General features: G+C 35.1%; 2 protein-coding genes across 4 annotated transcripts; both read left to right on the forward strand.

The window, feature by feature from the left end:
- Positions 1–4148: 4148 nt before the first annotated feature.
- Positions 4149–14163, forward strand: LOC128203617 (C-type lectin domain family 4 member G-like). 2 transcript variants are annotated; one of them, XM_052905107.1, is made up of 6 exons: positions 4149–4237; positions 4625–4821; positions 6553–6637; positions 12827–12988; positions 13610–13660; positions 14026–14163. In XM_052905107.1, exons 1-5 carry the CDS (start codon positions 4192–4194, stop codon positions 13618–13620), a joined length of 501 nt encoding a protein of 166 aa, XP_052761067.1. In that variant the 5' UTR covers positions 4149–4191; the 3' UTR covers positions 13621–13660; positions 14026–14163. The 2 variants fall into 2 exon arrangements, with proteins under 2 accessions (XP_052761067.1, XP_052761069.1); XM_052905109.1 differs by having other exon boundaries at positions 4154–4237; positions 4628–4821.
- Positions 14164–16879: 2716 nt separating this feature from the next.
- LOC128203618 (C-type lectin domain family 4 member G-like) lies at positions 16880–23179 on the forward strand. Of its 2 annotated transcripts, none has more exons than XM_052905110.1 (6): positions 16880–17003; positions 18042–18238; positions 20296–20380; positions 21507–21668; positions 22372–22422; positions 23039–23179. In XM_052905110.1, the coding sequence occupies exons 1-5, from the start codon at positions 16958–16960 to the stop codon at positions 22380–22382; spliced, it is 501 nt and encodes a 166-aa protein (XP_052761070.1). In that variant the 5' UTR covers positions 16880–16957; the 3' UTR covers positions 22383–22422; positions 23039–23179. The 2 variants fall into 2 exon arrangements, with proteins under 2 accessions (XP_052761070.1, XP_052761071.1); XM_052905111.1 differs by having other exon boundaries at positions 16898–17003; positions 18045–18238.
- The last annotated feature ends 84 nt before the right edge of the window (positions 23180–23263 follow it).

The following is a 23263-nucleotide window of genomic DNA, read 5'->3' on the forward strand; positions in this document are numbered from 1 at the left end:
AAAGAATTTACTGCGTTTACGCAATGAAAAAAACAAACATGAATTTTAATGAGGTTTCGTCCAACGGCTATGCCTCTGATCGGACGTGATATGGGTACTATTTTATTTGCAGTTTTGACCGAGTACAAGAACATCATAATGGTGGAGACCATTATCGGATACCGTCTTGAGCCGTCTGGAGCCGTTCTTTGGTGAAAAGTTTTGTGTTTCTGTTTAGTGTTTAATGTCGTGTTGTAGTCTTGGATAGAAACCAGTTCTGGTGTCATACTTTGAAACATGGAAAAGCTCCCCTGCAACAAACAACACATTATATTTGACCCACAAGTAGTTTGAGTGGAGACTAAAACAAATAATCTCTCTCATTCATATTATGTCACATTTGAAATTAAACTGACCACTAATATTCTAAAAAATATCCTACATGCCTTCACACAGGAGGTATAAACATTTTGGAAACATTTCAATTTTAGATTTTTATTTTCTTTAAAATTACTAAATTTTCTAATCTGAAATACGCATATATCATTTCAGATGCCCATAAAAAATATTAAAAAATCATCTGCGATAGCAGTCTTTTTCAGAAAGGGTCTGCACCTGTTAGGGTTCAGAAATATTTAGGGTCATGTAAATTCTCGCTTATGGCAACAGTTTCAAGCGCCAGGGACCGTTCGTGATATGCCGGTGTCTGGGCGGCCCAGAGCCACATCCGGCCAGAAAGACCGAATAAATGTCGCTAAAAACAGATTTTCATCCGTGGTGCGTTGCGTCAATCTTTTATGGGGAGGAGGTGTCTAGGCGCGAGATCTGTTTCATTACAAACTCTCCATAACCGGATGCACGCCGCCGGGTTTAAGTCACGTGTTCCAGCGAAGAAACCTTGCTTTCAAGACCAGCACATACATGCCCGGCTAGCATTTTGCAACGAACATGCGCGCTAGAACAGAGCGCAGTGGCGGACTTTAATGTTCAGTGACGCGTCGCGTTTTTACCTTCGGAATGTTGACGGACGCTAGCGTTCGTGGCGCCGGCGTCGAGAGCGTCACGCGCATTGCACCGTCATGCCGACTGTCGCGGGAAAGAGAAGATCAGTTGTGATCATGGGAGGTATATCTGCAGAGCGTAGAAAACATATTGTTGACGGCTCTTTGACCGATCAACGCTATCGAGACGAGATTCTTGGACCGCCCGTGCTTCCGTTCTTACGCCAGATGAACGTTCGCCAGCCAATCTATCAAGATGACAAAGCTATGCACCGTATGGCTGCTTTTGTGAACCAGTTCCTCTAGGAAAATTGCATTAAGCACGTTTGAGTTGTTTTTGGACGCCACGTATCTTTGAGTATATAATAGCAAAAAGGCACCCTAGTGGACTTTCGCAGATTTCTTGAAGAGGACTGGTATGCGATTCCACAACAGGAAATGAAAAAAAACGCGTTGATTCACCAAGACCCAGACTGAATGCATGGACAATTACGGGGGATATTCACCTTATTCACGTTAACAAAGACAAAGAATACGCCTTTATTAACAAGATAAAAATAAAATAAGGCTTTGTCGTCATGTGTTATTCTGTTAATATTGTTGATTTTTCATTTTTTACATTGTTTTTGTTGATTTTTTTACTGATAATTTCATTCAAGTGGTTGGTCATACAAAACGGTTATACAACCAAATTTGCTGTATTTTAACATTTTCCACCTGAACTCTATACTGATCAAATCTATAAATGCATTGTTAATAGCAATAAGCTTCATTAAAATGTGTAATAAACGATTTTCCTTGTCTTATTCTTTCATATTATGTATGACATAAAAATATTTTTTCAATTATATTCCATTATATACCTAGTCGCATTACTTATTGCCGAGTATATATCTCGAACAAAGAATTTCTTAAAGAACTATAGGTAAATCGCTTTAGAATAATTAAAATTTGGTGTTCTAGTAGAGTACAAAATTCACTTGAACCTCGCGGTTTGAGTGCTAGTCAAGGAGTCGGTTAAGTTCTAAGAAAATAGTAAAGGGCGATGAAGTGATCATATTAACCAATCAGAATGTAAAATATAAATATAAAACTCGTTTAACCACTCAAGCATTAGACCATACATATACACACTCAGAACATGACATAACATAAACAAACTACAAAACATGACAGTTGGGGTGAAGTTACACTTTACAAAACAAGTCAGTTACACTTCTCTACACATCACAGTGGACATGAACTGTTATTCTATTAATGTTATTTTGTTGCAATATAATTTTCATGTCCGAAACATTATTTAGAATTCAAATAAGTTTGTTTTTTACATATGTATTCAATATATTAATGCTTTTCGTGATTTTGACATATTACATTTATTTCAGTCAATCCATCCTCCTAATAAATATCCAATCAAAAACTAAACGATGACTTATCTGTCAATGCAAAACAAATGAATAAAAAAACACAATCAATATGGCAACTGTGACTTGTTTTATACAATGTGGTAGATTATACCGAAAATAACAAAAATGATTATAATAAATGTTCATCATTCTAAGGTCATACGATACCAAATTGATTCTGTGTTAAGCATCAGGTTCTAATGTTGAACCCTAGGTACCTGCCTTTGAAGACAAGTGACTTTTAAACGGGAAAAATGGAAACTTTCCCTTTTCAAAACTTAACTGATTAATTATGATTTTACATGTTGTATTGACTTTTTGTTAGCCTATTTAATAGTACTAATATATGTCTCTTAATATTTATGAGAGTATTTACTCTGCAATGCATAGGATTTAAACTGCCCTCATCCATTAAGGATTGAGACAATATTACCCAGCCACTATGAATTTGGATGTTCATCTTTATTATATACAGAGCATTCAACAGTTTGAGTAGAAATCTAGATGTTTGATCGAAGGACTATTTAAATAAATCCTGAAATAATGTTTTTTATACCCGAGCTTTTGTTATTATTTTGTGGAAAAAAACTGCGAGTTTAAGTTTGTTGTAGTTTATATGAATGTCCAATTCGTCATCATAATCAATTTATAGGTTGGATCATGCGTATCATTGGCAGCATTTTTAGACGGTTCCGTACCACATAGTGTCTCGAAATGAGTGTATAAATCGTCAACCCTCTGAGTTTTGGCATGACTTACATTGGTGTTGTATTGTTGTTTGATATGGTTCCAGAATTGTCCAGGTTTTTTGTTGTAAAGTTACGTAATGTATAATTTCTCTAGTCATAAAATCATTTTTTTCTCTTTCTAACTTTGTTTTTATCGCGTTATTTTGACGTAATATGATAAACTGTTTCCGGTAACGGTCGGATTGTTCTATTTACAGAATGGCTGAGAAATATTTACTGTAAGGTTTTCTTATCCCCGTTAATGACATCACTCACGCAATTCACTCCTAAAACAATCTAGTTCAATTGTTAGGTTCATTTAGGTAAACTTTGTTTTCCCCTTTGGAATTTTCAGAATGTGTTTTATTAGAATTTATTTAAAATGTTCTTGAATTTTCTACTTATTCCAAGCATAGAAGTATTAGAAAATACCTGATTCTAATCGATTTTTAAAAGAAAGCTCTTGAGGAATTAAATAGCATTGTCTAGAACATTCTTATTTGATATATGAGGGTAAACGTCTGTGATATTGAGTCTTTGGGTAAAATTAAAGTTTCTTTATAAATTCCACCAGTGCTAGATCATTTCATGAATGTTTGATTGAATGAAAACAAAAATGCGAAAATTACATTGCATCCATTTGGGGGATTCATTAAGAAAGAGATGTGGCATAAAAATGCTTTTCTTTTTTTTCTTTTTTTATGTTGAGTTAATTCGGTTCACATTTAAAATAGCATGATCAGTCAAGATTTTTCGTAAACTTCTGGGTTTTTTTCGACAGTATTTGAACATCCTTAGTAAATATGTTAGTAAATTCATTTTGTTGTTGTCTAAAGTTTGTTGCTGGTTAATGTTTCTCTGTGGCGTTTTGTTGCCGTAACAGGAGATAGTTGGTTGCGTAAGGCAGCGTTCAAACACCTTTATGAGAGCAACTAGTCAAACCAAATTATTGCTGTCCTGTACAGTGTCGAAAGTGCTTCAATAAAGCTACACATTTTATTTATCTTATCTGATAAGAAGGGGGACATGTATTTGCCCTCAAGCTGCCAGTGTCGATAGGGCCATTCAGAAACAGAAATGATGGGTTTAGTACGGTTATTTACGGTGATATTATTGGCTGCAGGTAATTGAATAATTCCTAAAGAAGTGTTTGTATAAACGATTCACGTTTAATAAGGTAAAAGTATTAACACGTATTTACTTTCGTAAACATGTATACTTAAGTAGAAATTCAGCCAATCTCTGAGTTGTTGAAACAGTTCAACACTGAAATGTTGTAATTTAGCTTATTTCGCCTTTCGAACCTTCCAGAATCGTGCGTACCGAAAAAGTTAAACGGTTGCGAAAGTCTGCGTTTCAAAAAAAATATGTCAAATTATGAGTATTTGTGTACCGCATACAACCCTCTAGATATCGAGTACTCATTGAACAGCAGCCGTTGAATACTTTGTACCAAAAGAGTGTTTTCAGTTTTTTTTATTGACTTTTTCTGTAAGGATATCTATCTAAGCAGGTGCAGCAAACGCCAACTGTCCCACCAACATCGCAGGGGATGATCTGGTTCCATTTGGAAGCAGTTGCTACCAGTTTATTCTCAACCAACCTAGCAGTTGGTACACAGCCGAGGAGGATTGTGTGGCAAAGGGTGGTCATCAGGTAGCCATTAACAACTTCATGGAGCATTCCTTCGTTTGGAATCATCTGCAGGTTAGTTAACAGGGTATTATGAGTATCTAACATTTCCGTAAAACATCGTGGCATTGCATGAGATTAAAGTGTAACTACTCCATAACATGGGCAACACTTTAGGTTGGGTTTACTTCTCGTCACCATATATTTTACGTTTGATATTAAGTATAATTCGTCTAGTTTAATGTTTAATGTATGTCAAATTGATGAAAATGCCAATGCAAAAATGCAATAACTGCCATGAATTCTCCCTGAATTCCTAAATCAATGAAGCGACATTGTATTTCATAAATCCTCATTTGAAATTGCAGCTAAATTGTAATTTCGTAATCTCAATAGATTGTAATGCAGCTACGCTGTATTTTCTTAATTTTCAATAGTCAATGCATGTATACTGCTTTTTCTAAACATGTAGTTATCAATGCAGCTAAACAGTATTTCTTTAATCTTCAATTATCAATACAATAGGGTTATTAGTTCTGCATTTTGATCCAGGAGGTTGTATCTGACTTGAGTTTATTTTTGCAGATTCGGATTTCACGAGGCGCAGCCGAGTGAAATCACAATCTAAAAATATCCACGAAAGTCGAATACGACATATCTGATCAAAACTCATTACTAATAACCCCTTAATTATATACAATAATAAGTGTCATTTTAACGACGCACTATTTGTTTCATGACGTCATTTTAACATCACGCAACGATATTTGTTATGACGTGACGTCACAAGGGTGGAATACGGACGTATTGCACTGAATCGGAATACGGACTACCGTATTTGCGATTTGTATTGCGTGTGGATTTATGATGGGTATATAATAATGCTTTATATTGCTATTTTAAACGCCTGTTGCCACAAATTCACTTCACTGGATTTTTTCTATGCCGTTACAAATAACAAAATAAAATTAAAGCTATTTAAATTTATGTAACAGGTCAATGATTTCATTGTTTCAAAAATTACTTGTCTATACTAAAACAGTACAATTTTGTTTGTACCAGAAGATTAGCTTGGGAAAACCAGAATATATTTCTTTTTTATTCCGGGCTTCAACTGCATTTGTATGATGACCCCACAAAAGTGAGAGGCATATTTAGTTGCTCTGTCTGCTTGTTTTTACGTATGTTTTGACACCCTGAATCCTTGTGCGTCGAACACCTCGGGTTCAAAGTTGACTGGGTTTTTCGTGTGAACGAATGTGTTCTACGTCCATTTTTCTAGAACAATTGCTCTGCGTTATTTTATTTCCGTATATGCCACATATTGATAAAAATGTAGTCATCTTTCTGTGCATTGATACTTGATCCGATTCTCGTGCATATATATGCGTGTAAAAAGACTACATGCTGGGTTCATTTTGACCGGAACTATTGCCTTTTGCAAGGGTTTGCTTTCTCTGTGTACATCATGGATTAAAGTGATAAAACTGTGTGTCAAAGTCCTCATACAACTTTTGCAGAATTTGCTTCAAGGTTCCCAAATTAAGGCAACATGTGCAGATTATCGTTACCGTGTTGCGCCAGTATTGAAAAGAATTTTAGAATCATTTGTTAAAGAATAGATTTTTGTGTTTTATCTGTATGGAATATAGTAAAAAGTATTGTTACAAATTTTCACATTAACAATATCCATTTCACTGACCATGGCGCAAACATACTTACAAATCGTCATTTATTTGACAAATAAATGCATCAATGTCTTCCGGAAAATTCAAGTTTCGATTCATTTTTAAATTAATTCTCTAGAATATTGGTGGACAAGGCGATCATGGTATATGGCTTGGACTTACAGACCACGATGGTACAGAGGGAAATTGGCATTGGGCCGACAGTAAGTAGGCGTATATATTCGATAATTGTGTCTTTTATTATCACATTCGGCCATTATTCAGTGTTAGTTTATATCAGCTAGTAATTGTTTCTAAGGGTCCTATGGCATTTGACTGAAAGTGAGTAGTAGTTTGTATAATGTGAGAATCGGCAAGGGTCAAATGACATTGGACTGACGGTAGAAGTTCAAATTAATTATGGGTATCCTTAACGTTACACTCTTATTCAAAATCAATACATAAACATGTATAACAAACATCGATTTTGACTGATAAACCTTTAACTACTTACTAAACTTATGAAAAATATTAATAACTGATAACGAGATTGTAACCGTGTATTTAATAGCAGAAAATGCAAAAATATTTAATGTTTGGTGAACGCTTAAAGATTTACTGTGGTCTTCTATAGTGTCATAAGGTAGAAATGACGTGTTTTATGCTCATTCCTTTCAAATTAAACTCGTTATTCTTTATAAGAACCATTGTTTTCGACATTTTTTTCATCCTTTTTGAAATAATGAAACAATATTATTAATTGTGGTAAATCTTATTTGGAAGTAAGAGTGCATCTTCAAGGGCCCAGAACTAGAAGTCAGTAGTTATTCATATAAGATATGTATTGTGAATAACGGCCCTTCGACATTTGAACGACAGTAGTTACAGTCTGATTACACGGATTAAGCCGTGAATATGCTTATGTATTTATACATATTTGGGTTAATTCACATAATGGGTAATTTGCTTTTTCCAATCATAGCTCAAAGTAAAGTTAAGTTCATGTAAAAGGTGTCATAGCCTTGGCGGCAGCGCGTTGAATTTCTTATCATAGGTTATAATGGTTGTGAGCTCAAAACTCAGCAGTTTGATATCTCCGTAGTGTCAGTATTTTAATACACAGATACATCCTATAATATTGACCGTGAAAGTGTGATTGCTCCGAGACGGACACATCCAGTGAGAGCGGCGACTGATTTGTTATTTAAAAAATAATGTTTTTTGATAATTTACTAAAAAGGATTTTTTTTAAATTTCTATGAAAAACATTGTTTCATTTATATAAACGGATGAAAACAAGGGCAGTAATGTCAGGTGCGTCCATGCTTCCCGGTTCATTGTTTTCAGTGGAAAACGTCCTCGATTCGGTGAGTATTACCACTGTTTTCTGTATGTTTCAGCGATAATTTTTAGAAACGAACTTGTGCACCGAATGAAGAGCAATTGCTCGTTTACGAAGACGCTTGTTTTAGATCAAAATAATAATGTCTGTATTAAAATATCTCGTGAAAACAATGCACGTTCTTACTAGGCTCCCGACTCACTCAGTTCATTTTTTGCTTCAAAACAATTAATTAATACCGTTCTCTTGCGTACAAACCCCATCCGATGCTTTGTTTTGGGCAATAACAGTATTGCTATTGATTTCCGAATGCAGAAAGCCAATTTTGGAGTTAAATCGGCTCATTTACGAAAATGCTTGCTGGTTCATTTTGTACATTTTTAGAACCTAGGTTCATCCCAAATCTGGAAGATCTATGGCACATTAAAATAACGAATAAAAGGCGTCGATTTTTTAAAAAATTCATGTATATATACTATACAACGTTAAGAAGGGTAATTTTGTACAGGCAGTGTATGTATACCACGTGATAAATTACGTCATTTATGCTACGTCGGAAGGCAACATTTTGCTTAAAATAAAGACGTTAATCGAAGATGACTTTTCAATCACTATACCATTTTAAATGAAACAAAGGGCAGTCTATGCCCCGCCTTCCTTGTATTACCGGAGTTTGCTAAGGCGATTAGTTTCAACAAACGCTTCGACAAACCTGTTTCCAAAATAATGTTTTGACAGTGCTCTATCAGACGGCCGTATTGTGAAAAGGTTTGTCGACGTGTTTTAAGAAACTAAACTCTCAACCAAACACTGGTAAACGATCGAAGGCGGGGCTCCGTTAGCGGCGTAGACTTCGCTATATTTCATATAAAATGGTGAAGAAATGGGAAAGTTATCTTGGTTTAAAGTCTTCATTCGAAGCGTTTATAACGTTATTTATCACGTTGTATACACACACTGACAGGGCTCTCTACTTAAAGTAGAACTGTCATTATTTTTGGAGGTTATATAGTAAGTCGAGTCGCGGTTACAAGTAAATGTCTTTACATAAAACAGTTTTATCAACTTAGGTGTAACTTACAACATTTATTTGGCCGATTATAAGTTACGGTGCATCTCTCGGGGGTGTAAAATCGTTTTTATGCATCAACGCCGTGCATAATAGAGCCATGCGTTTCTTTCTCGGCGTTGGGAAATATACACCTAATGATGCTTATTCGGGCGAAATGGCCTGAGTACCATCGATTATCCGTCAGTGGAAATCTATAGTCGGACATTGGTCTAGGTTGTGTAATACACCTGTGTCTCGTATCAATAAACGAACAGCTCTTTGGGCAAACGGCAAGGCATGTAATACATACAAATCTTGGTTTTATTATGTAAATGAGAAAATGGTAAGCCTTGCCTTGGATATATATACTAATATGAATAACCATGTACCAAAATCCACCGTTGTTAGCAAAATATATGATAAAATGATGTCAGGGTATATCAATGAGTGGCACGATTCTATTAATAGACCAAAAGGTATACGTGGAAGGGGTGGAAATAAGTTAAGAAACTATTGCAAGTATAAAATTAACTATTCTGTTGAAAGTTATTGTAAATTGATTTTGCCGCCAAAACATAGGGCAGCGTTAAGTAAATTTAGATGCGGGGTAGCCCCTATTCGAGTGGAAACGGGCCGATATGAAAATCTTGCCCTAAATGATCGTCTTTGCCCTTTTTGTAATTCTGTTGAATCAGAAATTCATGTGTTATTCTATTGTTTTAAAACAAGATTAGCATTGGTTTCTAGTTTCTTACTTTTGTATATATCGATTTTAGATGTTAAATAAGTAATGTATAGTTTTATGTTGTTGTTTTTTGTGTGCTGTAGTCTCTTATAACTTATGTACTGAGTGGCAATGCATATTTTAATGTATATTTAATAGGTGATGTATATTGTTGTATTGATAAGACTTTAATAAACTATCAAATATATTTAAGACCTTAAATTGTTCACTGTTTCCTGCAGGTTGTCTCCCTTTTTATTTCGATTGCCAAAGTAAACATATAGCACACTCTTTAAGGTAAACTCTTAGTTCCTTTTCATTGCTATTTCCTAAATAATCCACAATTTTACCTTACATTATTACATAAGCAATTTCTAAAGGGGCTGTACTCGTCTCCGTACAATGAAATAGCGAAAAAAAGAGAAAATTTTCGAAACCTGACATAAACTTTGTATCGATTTGTACAATGCATTGAAACTTACTAACTTAAGTACCACATAGTTCAAAAGTAATTTAATTTTCGCAGATTTTCTTAATTTTTTTCAATCAAAAAAGATAACTAGGTATGTCTACCTAGTGGAATTCATTCCCGTATTGCGTGATTGGCTAGTCGATATCATCACGTGATATTATCAAGTTAGGTATATAGCTTTAATATTCCAACCGTTTAGGATTGGTCCGCCCGGTTAACTCAATCGGTAGAGCGTTGGACTCTAAATACCGGGCGGACCAGATCACTTCTGTTGTGATTGGTTATGAAATCCTTTCAACGACCATTCGCACTATACCACTGCTCCTGGCATGTACAGAAGTTGTCAGTTCCTTGCAGAGGTAACGGCACCTAGTACAGGTTCTGCCCAGGATGAGTGTGAGGTGGTTGAAATGTCACTCTGGGACCGTTCAATGTGCTCACGCCGGGACCCGGAGTATAAACTACTAAAACCACCACCGTTTAGGGTAAGTCTTTGACAATGGACTGCAATTTTGGCGACACCAGTTCCAATCCGGTCTCCAACTCGATTTTTTTTTCTACAATTATGATATGACAGAGTAAAACATTTGTTTAAAATTGTCCTGAATTCTTTACAGAAAAAAACATTTTGGTGCCAATCTGGTGTATAGTCCCTTTAATTTATAAAGAACCTCTATTTTGATTTTATCATCAAGTATGCATAGTTCATTTATTATGTCGTTTATATGGACTACCTTTAAGCGTCTTGTTTTTTGTCTATTTTGATTCATGTTTGATCTCTTCTTTCGTGTCATCGTTTATTCCCTTAAAATATAAATTATATATCTGTACACCCTCTTATTTAATTAAATAATTAACACAATTATTTTTTGTGAAAAAACTAAAACAAAACGACTGGTAATTCGGGTACATACAGGGTGCCATAGATCTAGATTTGGGATGAACCTAGGTTCTAAAATGTACAGAATGAACCAGCAAGCATTTTCGTAAATGAGGCGATTTAACTCCAAAATTGGCTGTCTGCATTCGGAAAACAATAGCAATACTGTAATTTTCCAGATCAAAGCATCGGATGGGGTTTGTACACAAGAGAACGGTATTAAATAGTTGTTTTGAAGCGAAATCTGCATTGAGTGAGTCGGGAAGCCTAGTAAGAACGTGCATTGTTTTCACGAGATATTTTAATACAGACATTATTTTGATCTAAAACAAACGTCTTCGTAAACGTGCAATTGCTCTTCATTCGTTTCTAAAAATTATCGCTGAAACATACAGAAAACAGTGGTAATACTCACCGAATCGAGGACGTTTTCCACTGAAAACAATGAACCGGGAAGCATGGACGCACCTGACATTACTGCCCTTGGAACATGGAGCACGAAATAGCCATTGAGATAAAGATAGAAGATATATTTGAATAAACCCATGTGTTATGTACTAAATTGAAATTATGAAAAGCAAAGAAAAGACAAAAAACAATAAAGAATATTTCCCTCAAAGGATTCGAACTCGCGACCTTTTGCATTTCAGCCCTATACGTTACCTTCTGCTCTTTATGTCCTACCTGCGTTAAGCAGTTTAATAAGTAGCTATATACTATTAGGTAAATTACTCTGAAAATGTGACTACATTGACACACTTTACCTATAAAGGAATGTGTGGACTTTTGAAACAAAATGATCGGTGCACTTATCCAATAGGTGGTAACTCACGGGTCAAAGTCGGAATATAGTGGTTAATATACGCTAGTTCTTGTCGTTTTGATTGTATGGCATAATTTCGCGACAAGCAGTATTATACTATTAGGTAAATTACTCTGAAAATGTGACTCTACATTGACACACTTTACCTATAAAGGAATGTATGGACTTTTGAAACAAAATGATCGGTGCACTTATCCAATAGGTGGTAACTCACGGGTCAAAGTCGGAATATAGTGGTTAATATACGCTAGTTCTTGTCGTTTTGATTTGTATGGCATAATTTCGCGACAAGCAGTATTCACCTTATAGGTATATACATAGACTGTATAGTATATATGGCTGTCTAAATCGTGTATTTGCAAATGTATGCAAAGCGGTTATCATATAAAATATTTCTATTCGATTATAATTGAGTTCATAGCACCTCGTCCTGTCTTCTTAAGATTGCCATTCACAATAGGCAGATTCCAAAGTTTAGATTTCAGCTTATGTTTTAGTTAACTATAAATGAATATGCAGGAACAACTGCGTCATCAACACACAAACACACATTTTTTCTGTCTATTTGTAAACTTCTGGCCCTAATTTATCGAAACTTCTTAAGCCAAACAGGCTTTAGGTAGCTTATTTCAATTAGCCAAAACACATACTTAAATTGAAATTTGATAATTGAAATATGGTTTATTGTGATTATCATAAAGATAATTCCTATCTGAAGTATAAAAACTTAGTAAATATTACGCAAATTATTGAAAAAAATAGTGAGCTTAGCTTAATCCTGTAATAAAGGACTTAAGAAGTTTCGAGAAATTGGGGTCTGGTGATTTGCAATGTTCCGTTCATTTGTTTTCCTTTTTTTCTTTTTTTAACATGATAGAAGTGTAAGGGAGTCCATCATGGTATTAGCCTTGTAATAATTCAATAGACGGAAATTAATGAGTATTTATTGATAATAATTCCTACAAATAGAAACTACCCTAGGAAAATGTTTTTGTTCTACTACTACAACTACGACGACGACGACTGCTGCATCAATGATAAAACAATAACATAATTGGTTTGCTCGAATAATCAGCTGCAATGACTTTGCCTTTATCGCCAATATTACTTTCACTTTACAGACACTCCTCTCGGGTTCTCTAACTGGGCCCCTGGACAGCCAGGCGTGGTTGGTGGGTTGGAGGACTGTGTGATGATGGAATTTAAGGATGGACTTTGGCATGATTATGTATGTGAAGGATTTTCGTTCTGGTCTGAAAAGCATGGATGGGTGTGCGAATTCCGTAAGTGCTTGAGTGCTGCTTTTACTGTTTAATGTCAAATTAAGTTACCAATCGAATTACTTAAATCAGGTTCGTTGAATTGAATTTTGGTTTTACTTTAAAAAAAATTAATTGAGTAAAATTCAGAAAATGAACGTTCTTCACCGTATTACATCCACTTTGTGTTTTGCTTCTGAGAATTAGTCATAACACTCGAGTTGAGTCCCGTTTCGCTGACGGTTCTAGAATGGTTACTCCAACATTTATTGTGAATATGTAAATATATTGTGACGTGTTGTGGTCTTCGTTTTTTCATTTAGGCCTTTAACCGCGAGCCTTTTAACATGGTTAAATATGGAGTACTGGGCTTGTCCTGGCAGGTTCCATTAAGATAAGAAACGATGATGTTATGACGTTGTTATTTATCTCAAAATCTTAATGTAATAGAAAACTTATAAAATGTTGATGGTCTAAGCTATGTTTATTTGTAATACAATTTTAGAAACGTATAACTTGAAGATGAGAACAAATTCGATTTTACATTAAAAAACAACATTTATTATTATGGGTGAAAACGATGTTGTTGTTTTTTAAGTTGATATTACCTATATATAAGAAATGATGTTATCTTCATTGTTACAGCTTCGGTCTAGTCATAATGATACAATCTCAGTTAAGTGAGCGGGCCATTTTGTAAGTAGAATTTCAATTTTGTACATTTTATCAAAAATGTTTACGACTAGACTAATAGGGTTTCTGTTGTTCTGTTTGCATGTAAGGATTGTAATAGTGCTTAGGGATTTAAAGGGATTATTTAAGGTAACGAAATATTCTTAAAGTACGTCTACAGCATTATCGGAAACTGTTCGATGTTATGGATAGCATTGTCAACGTTTTTGGCCCATTTTCCCTTTAATCATGGCATGCTTTACGATAGGAACTAGAAACGGAAGTTATACAGATATAAACTAAACCATGCAAAATATATATTTCTTTACTTTGATAAACATTCTTATCGTAAATATTACACGCCGTTTTCTTTCTTTTTTTTCTTTCAGATTGCTGTGCAGCACCTTTAAAAGTATTTTTGAAACTTCCCATGCATTTTCTCTTCTTATGACCCAGATACAACAAGTCATTGTGTTTAATTGGAACAACAACTTTACAAAGAATATAAATAAACCTTCTTAAATATGGTCTTCCAGTAGCATTTATTGCACTTTGTTAAAGATTGCTTCCTTCGTGTTCGTTAACACTCCCGTGTCGGAACGTTGACAAGTGACATGGACATAACTGTCCAAAATCTATCTTGGTTAAAGTATAACTCAACAAATGCCCGCTCCGAGTGAATAACTATATAAACAACTCAAACAGCGTCAAGCTTCCAGCACTCCGTGCTTAAAAGCTCTCAGCTAGCAGTCAAACCGACCTTTTTATACCCCACCGCACTAGACAGGTAATGCAAGTACCAGACGGGTTATGTTATTCAAGTACATACATCTAACAGGTTAATACGTCTCTGGGGTGTGGTATTAGTAACACGTTGTAACACTCGCCCCCTCCTTATATCATTTTATTTATTTATTTATTTATTTATTAGTAAAGATAATTCAGTTGACCCCGCTGAAAGCCTAACAATTTACACGCATTTTGACACAAATACAAAATATAATGTAAAAGAGAAGACTTTTTTGACACAATATTATATTCGAAGTAGCATGTTGCTAAATAAAACAACACAATTTTTCTACTGCACTTTGCCCTTCACGTCATGGTACAAACACTACGATCACACACTTACACCTTTACATCCAGATTATCTTTCGCAACGTTTTATATCTCGCCAGCTATGTACAATCACCCTGATATCAGGTGTTAAATCCCTTCAGCTTTACACAATCATTCTGAATAAAAAAGATATAAACAAGTTGGCGAATTTCAAGGAATTAACTCACGTATGGTTTATATTTTCACCTTATTTTACACTCTTTAACGGTATTTTATTAATTTATAAAACTTGATTTCATCATAAAAAATGTTGTCTGCAGTTGTTTTCGAGTTCTATCTTCAGCACCTAAAATGTAATATTTCTTGTTTAGGTAGACTCCAGCAAAAATATGTATCTAGTTTATGTAAAAAGCCGAAGGAGGCAAAACTGGAAGATTTTTGCCAGTCATGAGGTGTGCATTAATAACATATTAACGTTGATTGTTGATTGTGACGCACGCGATCATAACAAAAACCAAGCTTACCGACGACATTTTCTTACAGCTTGAGTCTTCTTATTTCGAATTTCTATTTTTTCGTTTTGTCCACTTCCGTCTATGAAAACGAGGCTCATACATATTCGGGATCGTTCGGTCATTTCCGAAAATAGTTTATGTGTTTACACTTTTGGCTACTGAGCTTGTGTCTGTAGTTTGTCATATAAATATTAAAAAGGTCATGAAAACAAAAACGAAAAGGGGAATTTTTTTTGGTCATAAATATTCCATGAGACCATGGAGTTAAACGTTTCCTTTTTTGTCGCGTTATTGTGCAACTTTAGCACTAACATTTTGCTGAAATGTACAGTATGAGATGTGTCATCGTCGGCAGCCATGGTATACCGTTACTCTTCATACATACCCTGGGAAAATTGCTTGACAAAATCTCGTCTTGTTTGCCATAATGTTTTTTAAAGTTCATGCACATCATCTTTATCAATATAAATACTGTATCACTAATAATACAGCTTGCACCTTCTTTCATATGTACATGTATAACTTAATGGTGCTAAATAAAACGTGTAATTAACTTCTAGTCTATACCTTATTATGGTATTGGGTTCATAATGCTCAATATATACCAGTTAAACTTCTTGTATTAATTTTCCTTTCACAAATAAACCTTTCTAAAAGATTCTTGTATTCGCTACATTTTAGTTATCTTCAACCAACACACTGCGCTTGATAAATACAAATCATTACAAACTCCTCAACCCTTCACTACAGTACTTGTTCGTTCTACCACGAACAATTGCATTGATACACAAATTATGTTGAAACAAACCAACCTTTGTTGTATTTTGATTTGGCCGTGTTACTCTCCTTGCGTCATTAACAAACAGAAAACAACCTTCATGATGTATGTTGTTGTGTACCGTAAGGACTAAGCCGATACCCAGGGTACAATAATTACAAACACTTACCAGACAAGTCTTAAGCACCAAACTAGGAAGATGTATGGATGCTTGATTAACATACATCTTGCGTACATGTTGTAGACCTATTATCGAGCAACTAATCATTCACAAGTTTCATGTCATCTTTGGCGGACTGTGTACAATACAAGTATTCGGTGTTTTGTTTTAAAAGAGTGCAACATCGTTATGTGTCATAACATAACATAACATAACATAACATAACATAACATAACATAACATAACACAACACAACACAACACAACATAACATAACATAACATAACACAACATAACATAACATAACATAACATAACACAACATAACATAACATAACATACCATAACATAACATAACATATACACAACATATCATAAGCATAACGTAACATAACATAACATATACACAACAAATCATAAGCATAACGTAACATAATATAACAAAGCATAGCATAACATAACATAATATAACATAACATAACATAAACTTCAATATATATTGCAATATTTATTTGAAATGTCTTTGTAAAAATGTATAAAAAAATGATGTAGTTTAAAGTCTGTTTCTGGTTTCAATTTCTCAGTTGCGTTTGGAAGTCGTAACAAGAGATATTTGTGTAAGGCAGCGTGTCAGTACTGTTATGAGTACTACTAGTCAAACATGACCAAATCATTGCTGTACTGCACAGTGTGAGAAGTGCTGACATAAGCTACGCCATCTATTTATCTTATCTGATAAGAAGGGGGACATGCATTTGTAAAAAGCGGTCATTGTCTGACATAACGTCTAGTGAGCAATTCAGAAACAGAAATGCTGGATTTAGTGCCATTATTTACGACGATATTAATGGCTGCAGGTATGTTGTCTAAACGCTTACGGAACATAAGAATTGTTTCTCAAACTTATCAAAAAATAAGGGTATGTAAAACATTTCAATTTTGTAATTCCTCATTGTATACAGCTGGATGCTGAAAGTCTTCCTAATGACAATAGATTGTTATCAGTATAAAGTTAAGTATTTATAAAATACTACTTTGCGTTTTCTAAAACACCTGTATTTGTAAATTGTTATTAAACAGTTAATTTACCAATTGGTCTTGGTCTCAATTAGCTGGTTTGTAAATCATCAAAAGCCAACTTGCAGATTCGCTAATGAATTCTGAATAAAACAAATTGAAAGATGCCTCGAATGGTCGACCGAATTATATCCGTTTTTAAATTTATAGTTGATATTCGGAGTCCATATCTGTATTGATGTTAAAATATTGAACTCAGTGTCAATATAAGTCCAACATATATATTTATTGTTTGAAAATATCTTAACAAAATAACAACGAACATTTCCTGTGCTAAATGGTTCTGCTTTTATTCAAATAAACGCATTCTTATAATATCTAGATATTGCATTAATCATATGCGTAAATCTATTCTGGAAGAAAGTTTCAGGAATGCCACCCACAAATATATGTATTTTGGATGCCATGTGGCTCATTATTATAATATTATTTAAACAAGCTTTGCGTGAGGAAAAATAGAGTGCAGATATTTAAGAAAAAAAAAAGGGGGGGCATTTTTTACCTTAAAATATTACAAAGAAAGTCGTTTACGTCCGATTTCAAGTGAAATAACGATACAAGTATATTTTTTCGAAGATAAGCTACATATATGCACATGTAACCCCTTGCCTTCAGAATACTCCTTCCGTTCCTTCCCAATTTTTCGTTCCAAATGACATTAGACTATATTGAAAGTCAGCGTACCAATTAATGCCGCACTTGGAGTTTCTGTGTACCCCGTACATTACTGAGTACACCGTCAAAAGTCATTGAATACCGCGTACCAAAAGGATAGTTTCATCCTCATTTATATGACCTTTTCTGTATGCCTATCTAAGCAGGTGCAGCAAACGCCAACTGTCCCACCAACATCGCAGGGGATGATCTGGTTCCATATGGAAGCAGCTGCTACCAGTTTGTTCTCTACCAACCTAGCAGTTGGTACACAGCCGAGAAGGATTGTGTGGGAAAAGGTGGTCATCAGGTAGCCATTAATAACTTCATGGAGCATTCCTTCGTTTGGAATCATCTGCAGGTAAGTTAACAGGGTATTATGAGTATCTAACGTTTCCGTAAAATCAATATTCTGTTCCGTCCCATGGACGAAACCTAATAGTCTAGGGTATACTTTAATTTTACCGTTTTATCTATCATTCATCTTGTATTTCCTAAATCTTCAATTGTCAAAGCAGCTACACTGTATTTCCTAAATCGTCCATTGTCAATGCAGCTACACTGTATTTCCTAAATCGTCCATTGTCAAAGCAGCTACACTGTATTTCCTAAATCTTCAATTGTCAAAGCAGCTACACTGTATTTCCTAAATCTTCAATTGTCAAAGCAGCTACACTGTATTTCCTAAATCTTCAATTGTCAAAGCAATTACACTGTATTTCCTAAATCGTCCATTGTCAAAGCAGCTGCACTGTATTTCCTAAATCGTCCATTGTCAAAGCAGCTACACTGTATTTCCTAAATCTTCAATTGTCAAAGTAGCTACACTGTATTTCCTAAATCTTCAATTGTCAAAGCAGCTACACTGTATTTCCTAAATCTTCAATTGTCAAAGCAGCTACACTGTATTTCCTAAATCGTCCATTGTCAAAGCAGCTACACTGTATTTCCTAAATCTTCAATTGTCAATGCAGCTACACTGTATTTCCTAAATCGTCCATTGTCAAAGCAGCTACACTGTATTTCCTAAATCTTCAATTGTCAAGGCAGCTACACTGTATTTCCTAAATCTTCAATTGTCAAAGCAGCTACACTGTATTTCCTAAATCTTCAATTGTCAATGCAGCTACACTGTATTTCCTAAATCTTCAAATATCATTGCAGCTACACTGTATTTCCTAAATTTTCAATTGTCAAAGCAGCTACACTGTATTTCCTAAATCTTCAATTATCAAAGCAGCTACACTGTATTTCCTAAATCTTCAATTGTCAAAGCAGCTTCACTGTATTTCCTAAATCTTCAATTGTCAAAGCAGCTACACTGTATTTCCTAAATCTTCAATTGTCAAAGCAGCTACACTGTATTTCCTAAATCGTCCATTGTCAAAGCAGCTACACTGTATTTCCTAAATCTTCAATTGTCAATGCAGCTACACTGTATTTCCTAAATCTTCAATTGTCAAAGCAGCTACACTGTATTTCCTAAATCTTCAATTGTCAAAGTAGCTACACTGTATTTCCTAAATCTTCAATTGTCAAAGCAGCTACACTGTATTTCCTAAATCTTCAATTGTCAATGCAGCTACACTGTATTTCCTAAATCTTCAAATATCATTGCAGCTACACTGTATTTCCTAAATTTTCAATTGTCAAAGCAGCTACACTGTATTTCCTAAATTTTCAATTATCAAAGCAGCTACACTGTATTTCCGACATCTTCACTTGCCCATGCACCATATTATTGCTTTTTTACAAACATCTTCAACTTTTATTGCCCCGTAAAGGAGAGAGGCATATTAAGTTATTCGGTCTGCTGCTCTTTAAGTCCGTATTGATCCCTGTGTGTTGAATTCCTCTGATTCACAGATGACTAGGCATTTTGTGCAAACGGATTAATTTCTACCTCCATTTTTCACGACAAATGACCCTTCGTAACTCCTTTTGTCATATATGAATTCTATTGAACAAATATTGTGTGTCGAACTCCATACACATTCTTCGGTGCATGTATTGTTTATTCGACATCACGTGAATATGCGTGTAAAAATACGTTGTGCTGGTCTATTATTGTTGTTTTGTGTTTATGTGTACGCACAGAGTATAATGATCATACTTTTGTGTTTAACTCCTCATACACCTTTGGCAGGATTAGCTTCAACGTTTCACAAATCAGACCCCATGCGTAGATTACAGTTAAGTTTTGTAATACGTCTATATTGACAAGAATTATAAAACTATTTGCCTTAAAATAGTCCTTGGGTGTTTTCCGTTTGATGGAATATAGTGAACGAGAGGAGTGTCAAATATGCTCATTCAAAATAAGCATTTTACTGACCATTGCACTAAAGTTCTTTTTTGACAAATAAGTATTTCCCGGTGGAATTTATACCTTAATAAACCTTTAAATGCATCCACAAGGTTCTTGGTGGACAAGGCGATCATGGTATATGGATAGGCCTGACCGACCACGATGGTGGAGAAGGGAATTGGCACTGGGCCGACAGTGAGTAGTGTTTATAAACTATATTTGTGACGCTTACGGTCCTGTTATATGCCACAGACGGTGAGTAATGGTTAAGATAAGCTAGAAATTATCTCTAAGTGACCTATTGCATTGCAAGTGAGTAATAGTGTATATAAATTAGTTATTGACACTTAACGTCAATGAGTTAGTATTTGTCCCTTTTGGTCATATTGTCCTTTCAAATAACTCATTTATCTGCCACTGGATACACTTCAACCAGGAGATTTTTATTTCAAATGCCATGCTTCAATTTTGGCCGGTTCAGTTGTTTTCGTATTTATGCGTTTTACACTATGCTCAAACAAAGTTTTGATCAGGTAAGAAAACAGGTATTTCCATTTTGTTAACAGTAAAAATCTGTCCCTGGGTATCAGAGATGACATTCTGAACTGTTGCACGAGAGTTAGGATGTCATCCTTTCCGACTCGAGACAACAGTTTCGTCTGTGGCATAAATGACCATGAAATAACGGTATAATCCAATTCCAGCAACTAACAGTCCTATGACATTGGAATGACTGTCAGTAGTGGTTTATATAAGCTGGTTTTGGGCGTTTAGATTCCTATGTCATATTTTGGCCAACAGAAAGATACGCGTAACATGTATGTGTACTGTATAGTAGCATACGACTGGTGCAATTCTATACAAAGATGAGCTCGTATTTAGTGTTTTTACGATTCGAGTATAGTTGAGTTGATCGCAACTCGCCCTGTCTTCTCCAGCTTGCCAGTGCACCAAGATATTAAATCTTAGTTTATAATTTTGTTAACTACACTACACTACACAAAAAACCTGCATCATCAATGTATAAACATATTGTGTCTGCCAATCTACTTCCGCTTGTTTGCTTGTGTCCGTTCTTGTTTGATTTCTATCATAACAGCAGCTTAAGCGTGTCAATCGCTTATTCGTTCAAGGGCCATAATCGGCATTTATTAAATAACTAGTATACTAGCAGAAACTACACAATGTAAAGGTTTTTGTTCTACTACTACGGCATTGACGTCAGTTGCATCAATGATAAAACAATTGCACAATACTGTTTTATTCGAAATACGACTACGATGACTTTGTCTTTATCGCCAATATTACTTTCACTTTACAGACACTCCTCTCGGGTTCTCTAACTGGGCCCCAGGACAGCCAGGCGTGGTTGGTGGGTTGGAGGACTGTGTGATGATGGAATTTAAGGATGGACTTTGGCACGATTATCTATGTGAAGGATTTTCGTTCTTGTCTCAAAAGCATGGATGGGTGTGCGAATTTTGTAAGTGAATAGTTGTTTTTACGGTTTAAGCACAAACTAGGGTTTCATTCATTCATTCATTCGTTCGTTCGTTCGTTCGTTCGTTCGTTCGTGCGTTCGTTCGTTCGTTCGTTTGTTCATTCATTTATTCATCTATTTATTTAAATATTGTTTTCTGCTGATTTTAAATACAGTCGAACCCCGTTGGCTCGAATTTGCTGGGCTCGATTTCTTCGATTGTTCGAACTGGATATAAAAGCTATATTTCTTTACACTGAATGTAAGCATTCCCACTATGCTCGAACTCCCCACTGCTCGGTGTATTTTCGCCGATCCCTGTGAGTTCGAGCCAATGGTACGACTGTATATTTATTATTGCACACACAAAATATAAACTAAAGATCAGAAATATATCAGTCATACATACAGAAATATATATATATGTATATATATCGGTATTTTCGACGATCCCTGTGAGTTGTTTTTACGGTTTAAGCACAAACTAGGGTTTCATTCATTCATTCGTTCATTCGTTCGAGCCAATGGGGTTCGACTGTATATTTATTAATGCACACACAAAATATAAACTAAAGATCAGAAATATATATGTATATATATTAACTTTGTTCAATTTATTAATATTGGTCAAAACAATTCAGATGTAATGATGTATTTTACTTTCATATTACCTATGTATAAGGTGTTGTAAACTTCCTTGTTTCAGCGACTGTCTAGAAGTCATGGCACAGGGTCAGTCAACTGAACGGAAAAATATGTAAGTGGTTTTCGCATTTGTTCGTTTTATTATTCAATATTTATTTAATATGTGTATGGTTATAAAAAACTTTTTCCGCTTATCGGTATGTATGTTGAATTGGTGGTTGAGTTTAGCGATTTAAAGGGATTTTAAAGGTAACGAAATATTCCCGAAAAGGTCACCAGCAGCCTCGGTTTCAGATTATTCGAGTACTGAGTACACCCCTTTTCCAAGCACCCTTTAAATGCCGAGCGCCAGGCAAGGTAGCTACTTGTACCAACGTTTAACGTCTTTCGGTATGACGCGGCCAGGGACTGAACCCACGACCTCCCGCTCCATATACGGACGCTTTAACCTCTAGGCCACGGAGACGGTCAAGAGCAGCCTCGGTTTCAGATTATTCGTTGTAATTGAACCATTGTTAACGTCATTGACCCGCTTTCTTTTCTTTTTGGCCTACGTCACGGTAGGAGCTAGAAAAGGAATCATATACTGATAATAACTGAATATTCGAAATATAGCTCTTTTGACACTTGATTAGCAAACTAAACCATACAAAAGATATGTTTCTTCTCTTTGATTATCTTTTTGATCGTAAATGTAAAACAATGTTTTCTTGCTATTTCTCTTTCAGTTTTCTGTGCAGCACCTTTAAAAGTATTTTTGAAACTTCCCGTGTGGTTTTCTCTTCTTGTGGCAAAGAAACAACAAACCTTTGTGTTTTATTGGAGCAATAATTATACAAACATATAAATAAACCTTCTCTAATATGTTCTTCAACATGTTTTTAACATTGTGGGGAGTGTTTTCCGTGTGTTTATGAACACAAGAACTCGAAGTAGAATGACTGTTACCGTTC

Source organism: Mya arenaria, chromosome 9, assembly GCF_026914265.1.
Source record: "Mya arenaria isolate MELC-2E11 chromosome 9, ASM2691426v1".
Classification (NCBI taxonomy): domain Eukaryota; kingdom Metazoa; phylum Mollusca; class Bivalvia; order Myida; family Myidae; genus Mya; species Mya arenaria.

Bases quoted from the DNA above. Each gene is read 5' to 3' on its own strand.
- LOC128203617 (XM_052905107.1), top strand. From the start codon at position 4,192: ATGATGGGTTTAGTACGGTTATTTACGGTGATATTATTGGCTGCAG. The intron at 4,822-6,552 runs GTTAGTTAACAG...TTAATTCTCTAG, and splicing joins TCGTTTGGAATCATCTGCAG to AATATTGGTGGACAAGGCGA. The intron at 6,638-12,826 runs GTAAGTAGGCGT...TTCACTTTACAG, and splicing joins AAATTGGCATTGGGCCGACA to ACACTCCTCTCGGGTTCTCT.
- LOC128203618 (XM_052905110.1), top strand. From the start codon at position 16,958: ATGCTGGATTTAGTGCCATTATTTACGACGATATTAATGGCTGCAG. The intron at 17,004-18,041 runs GTATGTTGTCTA...TGCCTATCTAAG, and splicing joins GACGATATTAATGGCTGCAG to CAGGTGCAGCAAACGCCAAC. The intron at 18,239-20,295 runs GTAAGTTAACAG...TGCATCCACAAG, and splicing joins TCGTTTGGAATCATCTGCAG to GTTCTTGGTGGACAAGGCGA.